General features: G+C 47.2%; 1 protein-coding gene across 1 annotated transcript in view; it reads right to left on the bottom strand.

Moving 5' to 3' along the window:
* The window catches only part of Apcdd1 (APC down-regulated 1), a 30,894-nt gene extending 24,341 nt beyond the window's left edge, over positions 1-6,553 (bottom strand). The window contains exon 1 of the mRNA XM_005356190.3: positions 6,151-6,553. Coding sequence (XP_005356247.1) covers positions 6,151-6,208 — 58 coding nt within the window. The 5' untranslated portion in view covers positions 6,209-6,553. The remainder of the gene's footprint in view (positions 1-6,150) is intronic.
* Between the last annotated feature and the right edge of the window lie 2,439 nt (positions 6,554-8,992).

Raw genomic sequence — 8,992 nt, 5'->3', positions numbered from 1 at the left:
GGAAAGGAAGGGAAGGAGGCAGTGGTTGCAACATTCATTTGCTCAACAAAGGGCAAAATAACTACCATGTGTTTGGTTCTTCCTTATGCAAAGTCCCTGGTTGAGTATATGGGTCCAAATCCTTGATTTTTCAATAACATTTTAAGAACTAAAATATCTAGATAGGTTCTGGTTTCCAAATGCCTATGTAAAACCTATTGGGAAGTAAAATCTTCTAAGCCAGTTTTTAGATAACACCATGCAAAATTCACCGAAAGACAGTACTTTTCAAACACGCTTGGAACTGAATACGTTTTCGGCCAGACCAGTGTCCAGAGACAAACTCTAATACTTAAAACACAATCTTAAAAAGTAAATAAATGCAATGTCAACACATTAGAGATACTGCCTCTGAGCGGAGGGTTTTGAAGAATCCTTTCCTCAAAACTCATTCTGCAGCTTTCCCTACTTTACATAATGTGTGTGCCTCGATAATCAGAGGGGTGCAGTATCTCAAGTCAGCACTAGTGCTGATACAGAAAATGAGACTGATTAGCTTAACTACAGGTAATTACTTACCCATGAAATCGCCCTGTCCAATTAAACAAGCAGTCATTACTGTAAAGCATGCTTTGAAGTGGATGTGGAGAGATAAGCTCCAACATTGCTCCCAGGTCCTGGAATAAGGGCTTGTGTGCCGCAGATGGCACCATGGCTGAACACCATCGGGGCCCTGGTGCACACCACACTCTCTTGTGTTTTTAATTCCAAGTTTCTTTCTAATGACAAGCAAAAATTAAGAGAAATGCTCGCATAATCTGTGAACCTTTATACAGAAAATATGTATCCTAAGGCTAACATCAAGGTCACTGTAGCTAGCAATGGTTCAATCCTGCTAGGATGTCCCATGAAATGCAGAAGGGCCTCAGGACTGTCACTGGAATGAGGAAAGACTGAATATTTATCTATTAGCTCCTTTTCTGTCTTGACTGAGAGTTACCTACCCTCCAGTTTTCCAGGTTGTACATGACCTTGGGTTCCTACGGCCACAGAGTTAGCCCCTGGGTACCAAGAATAAGGACCTCTCAGAGATCTATTGGAGTGGGTTATTGCCAGTGTGCTGTGAATCTGAACAAATAGCTGAGTCTCAACTGTGCCTAAAATTAGAATTGGTTTGAGAGGTTGAGGATGGGGCACCATTGCATCTGGTATACCTGCTATTCTTTAAACCTTAATCACTTCAACATTATTTGCAAAAATTTATTTTGCTAAGAATTTATCTGGGATAGGTGTCTCCATCTGTTGGTCAGTCTGTTTGCAACCCACTTTTCATGTCCATCTGTGATCTGCTCTGTGTTCTCTTTCCAAATAAAAAGTAATAAAATGTAATGGGAGATACAAAAAAAAAGAAAGAAAAAAATAATAAAGTGAAGATTCCACATTTCTGGCTGCAATGATTTGATTAGTGGGCATCTTTTAATACCTACAAAGGCCTTTGGACTGGATATAGGCTGAAATGAGATGGCCAAGTCCTCTGTATGTATGTGGTGTGTGTGTATGTATGTATATATATATGTACATATATGTATACCACATATAAATGATACATGCCTATGTAACATATATGTATGTGCTGTGTACAGAATATGTCTATTTATAATATATCTTCTTGTGTGGTGTTTGTGGTATAGGTGGGTGATGTTTGTGTGATATGATATCTGTACCATCTATACATGTGTAGGTATGTGTGTCTTTGTAGCTGTGTGTGATATGATCTTTGTCCTGCATATGTTGTTTGTGTGTGAGATGTACATGTGTGTTTTATTACACATGAACCGTGTTTGTGGGGGACATGGATGCACACTGTCTATATGTACATGTGTGGTATTTGTGGTATGTGTGTATTTGTGTGGTACATGTGTGGGGTTCCCAAAATCAGACTAGTCCAATGACTCACAATGGGCCATCCTCCTGGATCTGGGGTTCTCTGAGTCATTTCTTCACTACCACTAGATACTCGTCAGGAATTCTCAAGAAAAGGGAAAGCCCCTCCTCAGCCCTGCACCTAGCAAGCACTGGGCTCATGGACAAACCTTCTGAACAGTGGCTCACTGAATGACTAAAACTGGAGAGCACGTACAGAATGGAGAACACCTACAGACTCCCATACAGAGCCTTTCTCATAATTAGGTAGCTGCCACTCTCTATTCCAGAACAGTTCACCCTGGAGCTGGGGAGAACCCATCGTCCACATGCCTATGGTCATGAAGCACCGGGTCCTGGTAGAGGCTGGCAGGTGTTTTTTCTAAGGCTCCTGTGTGATTGCTGCAGACCTGCTGAAGGCACACCTGCTCCATGTGTCCTGTGCCTCCACACCTCACCAGTGCCATGCTAGCACCTATCGATACGGTCACATGACCCAGCTGTGTTCAGTTCTTTTATCTTTTAGGGGCAAAGAATGCCCATGGTTACCACTGAACTGCTCAGCCACATATGATGTAAGTCAATCTATGTAACAAGCGAACACTTAACATCTGTCCAAGGTCCTTGCCCCCGACTGTGCACAAATAAGTTATGATCCTTTTCACGATGACAAAGAGGGGAAAGGCACAGGGAAGAAAATGTTTTGTTTGTTTCAAAAACGATTGTCAGGAAAATGACATTTTGAAGATCTCTAGTGTATTCCATTCGAATGTTTTCTTGAAGTTTGTTGGTGAAGCACTGATTTGGCAATTGGCAGTTTTTAAAAGTCCACCCACTTCACTCCTCCCCGTGTGTGTGTGTGTGTGTGTGTGTGTGTGTGTGTGTAAGTTCACGCGGGTGTGTATTCCTGTGTGTGAAGGCCAGAGCACAACTTCAGGGGTCAGGCCTCAGACATAACCTACATCTGCCTTTTTTTTTTTCCTTCTTCTTCTTCTTTAGACAGGCTCTCACTAGCCCACTGTTCAAGCAGACTAGCCTGGCTGACCAGGAATATGCCTGCCTCCACCTTCCCAGCACTGGGGTTACAAGTTCGCTTATGCAGGTTCTTGGGATAAAACTCAGGTCCTGTTGCTTGTAAGGCAAGCAAGCCCTTTACCAACTGAGCCAATCCGGCAGCCCTGAACGTCTGATAGAATGAATTAAATCCAAGGGAAGGCTTACAAAGGTCTCCACTTCTCTGAGACGTCAAAGGAGTCTACAAAAGTAAACAGGGTTGGAGGAACAGCCTTCTCCCAACATCTGCTCCATGGTGGAAGTGTGCTGCTGGCTGCACTGTCAGGGTAGCCCCATGTATTCCACACACCTTGGCTAGCCTGTGTTTGGAGCTGAATGAGTTCTGAAGTGTGACATGCGAATCTCACCGCCTTTTCATCTCGGCAGAGAAAACGGTGATAATGGATAGCTGCCAGCTGTGCACCTCTGTGACACTCAGGAGGTTTTGTTTGGATTAAGAAGGGCAGTTGTTTGCGGACTCTGAGGGGGAGGGAAGCAGACCGATGGGCACACTTCCATGCACACTTTGAACTTGGGTCTCGAGCTACATGTACAGTTGTATGAAAGAGTAAAAGTCCAAAGCTCCGGGTCCCGCGAGAGCTAATTTACTCACTGATAGGATCTGGGGGTGATTTATGACTTCTAGTGAATTGAAATCGAAGTGGCTATGCAGCTGAACAAAGACTGGATCCCATACGAAATGGCACTGCCACCAGTATCCTCGCTTGAGTCCTTCAGAAAGCCTCCTGTGTTTTTCTCATTAACCTCGCTTGTCCGTGCAGCAAATCTATACACGCAGTCGGAAATGTTTTAAAGTGGCTACAAGTATATTTAGAACCATATAACACTTGCTTTTATCTACAAAATTGCTATCTATCATGGCAGTTAGTAAAGCATGCCTACGTATCGGGAAAGAAAGTATTAACCCATTCAGGGATTTCCTTCTGACTTGCGTCTTCTACTGAAATGATTAAGCAGGCTCCAGCTTTTGCTACAGAACTTTTCGGAAGCCTATAAAACCCCTATCTCTCAATGGTACAGCTCACCAAGCCACTCTCTTTGGTTACATTGATTAATACCTGTTTTCTCTTAAAATACTTCAGACACATAAAAACTGGGGTAGGGAGGGATTTCAAACCCTTGCTGGCGCCTTATACTTATATCCTAACTAGTTATAGCCAAGCTTTCTTAGAGCCTGAGCATTTGTAACTCAAATAACTACTCCGTGCGTTAACTTCTTGCACAGAATCCCACAATCCCCTCCCTGGATCTAAGTAGATCTTGGGGTAACTTTTGTTTTAATAATTGCATCACTGAAGTCTCAATGTGAAGTTGCATTGCTTTGTGAAGGTTTATCCAGCCTGTCCATTGAAGCTTTTCCAACTTCCCCTTTTATCTTCAGTGTTCGTCATGAACACACACACACACACACACACACACACACACACACACACACACACTGGCCTTGTTCCTGTTCACAGCTCAGACTGCCTCCTGCACTTACTCCCTCTGTCTTGTTCATCTCCTGGCACTGCTGGAGAGACTTCCCCAAAACCCAAGGAGGAATCACAGACTCCTGACTTAAGTGTGGGAGATTTCTGGCTACATTGGACCGAATGATACATGTGGATATGTCTGCTTTTGCTTTCTGCCAGCTATTCCTATCTCAGCTGGATTGATAAGTGGGCATATCATTACAGCCTGTTTCTCAAGAGTTGGAAAAAAGGCTCAGAGTGGGGCCATAGTGTATTTCTGAGGATGGGCCCTGAAGCTCAGCAGGCAATGATTTCGTGCAAGATAGTCTATGGACATGAAACTTCTAAGCATCTCTTCATTTGACAGTACTACTATCTCCTTCCGCAGACAGTGCAACAGTTTTTTTTTTTTTTTTAAGAAGGGGGCAATTTTGCCTGTTTCATCCTCTCTTTTTTTTTTCTTGTGTGTGTGGCAGCTGCTGTTTGATCTGCTCATTGGCTCTGATTTGTTTCATGTTTCAGCCAAAGATTAAAACTGCTCTGTAATTCTAAGCAGATGGGCCTAGAAGTCCAACCCTATAATTATACCTTCTCTCTTTTGCCCTGGAACTGCAAGCGTTCCATCCTGACTTTTAAGACACTGGGGTGGCTGGGACTTGGTGTACACCTTGGCAATCAATCGGGCAGGCAGGTTCACAAAGCCTTCGGGGGAACTTCGAAATCTGTCCCGGCAGGACTACAAAGAAGCCTGTGGCTCCCTTCCCTTCCCTTGATTCTCTGGGGGGAAGGAGGGCGTGTGACCCCACAGTCCTGGTTCCCGAAGGGTCAGCAGCAAGCTTGTTGAGTGTCTTCAGTGGGTGTTGAGAAAGGACAGCAGTTGAAGTCACTTGGCTGTTTGAAATGTCAGGTGTCTGACCACTGCTCTGGACAACAGAATGACCAAGCATCACTGCCTGCCACAGTTATCAACAACCACCTGTCATAAAACACGCCTTTTCCACCCCAATGCAATAGTCTTATTTTGCCCAGTGCAAAATAAGTTCTGGAACCACTTTCGAGCGCAGATGTCTGGCGAAGGTTTTTTCTACAGCCTGGGGAACCAGCGCTAGCAGCAGCACAGGAAGACTCGCCCCACACCAGTGCAAGGGATCCGGGCGTCCAGCTTCTTCCACCTAGCTTTCAAGACCCGCTACCAAGAATCCCCTAGCGCCCGGAGAACTCAGCAGCACACACTAAATTTCAACGCGGAGCCAAGGTGCAGGCAGACTACAAACACTGGTCCTCAGACAGCAGACAAACACCCGCGAGACGTGTCCTCCCCATAAACCATCACAGCTTTCTCTTTACAGTCTCGTAAAGGCCAGGACCTCACCGAGAGCCCCTGCTGCGCTCTGACAGCGGTCGAAAAGGGACCGCAAAGCCTGCGATTTCGTGACAGTTTACAGCTGGAAAGGCCCACAGAGTGGACACAAAAGTTTTCCGTCGCCATGCAGCTACGGATCTGAGAGATAAAATGTGTCTGGGAGAGGTTCGCATCCTTCCAGAAAGGACACTGCCTGTTGCAGCAAAAAGCACTGTAAGCGCCGCTGGGGGAAGGGGTTCTGCGCACCGGCCGGATCGGGCAAGCGGACGCATCGTGTCCCGGGCGATGGAACTCGAGTCCCACCGTCGTCTCTGGGCCATAGGGAAGACGCGACCCTCCACCCACCCCAGGACTCACCGTGCAACAGGAGGGCTGGGAACAGATATCCGAGCAGAATGCGGAGCACGCGCGACATCTCCGGGTTCCTCGGGGCCTCGCTGTCGTCCGTTTCGGTCCCCTTCTTGCTCGCGCGCGGGTCGCTCCGGTGCGGGGCGCGCTAGGCTCCTCGGCCGCAGCCCCCGGCGGGCGCCCGCCAGGCCCAGCCTCAGGCGGTGGCGCGCCCCATTGCTGGTGGGCGCAGCGCGGGACTGCGGGGCCCGCGCTCCCTCGGCGCCGTCGGGCCCCGGCCCGCGTGGGGTTCCGGACTACAGCCCGACCTCTCCGCGTCAGACCCCGATCCCTTGGCTCCCAGCCCCAGTCCCGAGGCCCGCCCCGGCGCACACAGCTCTGAGATGCAGTGGCCGCTACTGCCGCCGCCGCAGAGTCTCTTCATATTTGCAGAGCGCCGCGAAAGGCTCGGAGGCGGGGCCAGGGAGGGGCGGGGTATCCATGAAACCACGCCCCCACATCCCGCCCCTTCTCCCTCTCTCCTAGCCCTCCCTTCTGCCTAAGGGCTCCCAGTCTCTCCTCCGCCTACTCGCTATCTCCTCCCACTCCTCTCCCACTTCCTCCAGGGCTCCAGCTCTTTAGCCTTGTCTCTCTCCTCCCTCAAGGGCCCGCCTTTCCCCCTCTGCCCGAGCACACCTCCATCTCTTCACCCCTTTTTCTGCGCTTCTGCTCCGTTACCGCTCACTCTGTGAAAGATGAGACCCTTGGACCAAGGAGGGAATTGCAGCTTGTAAGCACCGTCACCTTCTAGCTAGGAAGGCCGTGTAGTGAGCCATTCATCCTCTCGGTCTCCAACCTGGACAGCTCTGGATCCATTCCGCTCCGTACCACTTGTAGAAAGCATTTATTTGTGAGGGAGTAGTGAGGAGGGTCGTCAGGGCTTATGTTTTCATCAGCGAAGCGTAATTTAAAAAATTGGGGGCTGGATGTGAACTTGAGTGCGAACTTATGAAAGAGAGTGGAGGGAGCTGAGTTCTGGAAAACTGTTGGAGCTCTAGGCTCTCTCTCTCGAGGACACAGTGTTCTTTGCTGCTTACTACCAGTCTATGCCTAGGCGCCTCTGGGAAGCACCAAAGCCTTGTAGCTGGCCCCTACGTGTCCAGCGCAAGGTTTAGTCTGCGGGAGTCCTTTCTTTTTGCCACCCCTTTCCTGTTAGGCTTGTTGAAACCAGAGAAATTTCGTAGAAACTTGCATGGCCCTTTCTGAGTCTTCTTCTCCTCCAGCGTGAATAACCACTACTACGAAGCTGTTTTTATTTGTGGTCTGTGGTCTGCTCAAGTTCACTTTGAACTTTATATTCCAGGACAGGGCGGCTTCTTCTCTTTTACTCCTCCCATACCGGGCAGTCCTGTAGCTGACTTACCTGGGAAGCCTTTCCTCTGCAAAGGCCTTGCCTGGGCCTCCTCTTCTCCCTGGAAAAAAAATTTACCAGATCCCAAAGATGACCATCAGGTCCCCTTCTCCTCAAATTGGGATAGAGAGCAGACATGAGACCAGATGGAGTGGAAAACATTTCTTGACTCAACTCTGCTGGTGTTTTTCCTAAATAAAACACTTGAGCTAAATGCTTGATTTCCCAAGAGGGTTTTCTGCCCCTTTGAACAATGCAATAATTCAACTCCTTAGGCATTAGACTTTCAAAACTAGCTGGATCGTAGCATTAGCAGAACAGAAAACAGATGAGGATGCCTCGGACAGTTCCCACTCTTCCAGGCTTCTTTCCTTGGGCTGGCCACGGGTGTTTTGATGTGATGCTACTGATAGCCTTTGATGTGTTTCCATTCTGGTCATCAGTATCCTCCCACCATTACTAGTGGATCATAATGCACAGCAGCTGCCCAGTGCACAAGGATCTTGAGAGGTTTACCAGTGCCACTGTTTGCAGATCCTGAAGACGAAAGAATCTCCGTGTGGGCAAACATGAAGATCTCAGAAACGGCATTGGAGGAGCGCAAACTGTATTTCGTCTTTCTTGCTCTACACAGTTTTTCCAGGCGTTGATCAACCTGGTGGTTAGTCTTGAGTAGCTGATGATGACTTTGGGGCTCTGAATGTTTCCCAAGGATCAATTAGATTTTCATCTTAAACCTTGACCTTGATTCCTTCATAGATGTTGGGCAGCTGGCAATGGCATGAACAGTGCACTTAAGAAGAATAATGGCTTTGTCACCAGGAGCATGTGTTAGATAGTCCTGAATTACTCTACATCTTTTAATCACCCGAGGGTTAAAAACCTACTAGAGAATATTTGAAACGAGCAAGGGTGGTGGTGTGTTTTGTGTAAGCAAAACTGTGGAGGTCATTCAACACCTATCAGCAGAAAAATTAGGCAACACACTGTACTTCAGTAATGATTTGATCGTATTATTTAAATAAAAGAGAATAATACTAAGAGGCTCACTGTAATTTGGCATCATTTTGACAGTCAAGTTCTTTCAGCTTTTGTTTTTCTAGCTGGTCTTTCTGATGTGGCATAAACAAAGCCTGAATGATGTCAGCAGTTTGAAATCTGTTTGGTCAGTTGATTTTCCCCCATGCACTCTCGGAGATCTAAGTGCTGGACCATCTCAACATGATTGTACCCAGACATGTCCCAGTGGACTCCTGCCTACTGAGATCTAGATCCATCCCAACAATGGAGCTCATTGTCTTCATTAACCTCCCTCCTTTCCTCTTTTCTGCCTCTTCCCTTTTCCCCCCACCACTACTTATTCTTCTTTTTCTTTTTCTTCTTCTTCTTCTTCTTCTTCTTCTTCTTCTTCTTCTTCTTCTTCTTCTTCTTCTTCTTCTTCTTCTTCTTCTTCCTCCTCTT

This window comes from Microtus ochrogaster, chromosome 18 (genome assembly GCF_000317375.1).
Source record: "Microtus ochrogaster isolate Prairie Vole_2 chromosome 18, MicOch1.0, whole genome shotgun sequence".
Taxonomy (NCBI): Eukaryota; Metazoa; Chordata; class Mammalia; order Rodentia; family Cricetidae; genus Microtus; species Microtus ochrogaster.
Note: the sequence above shows the minus strand (reverse complement) of the source record. Positions and strands in the feature narration are given on the sequence as shown.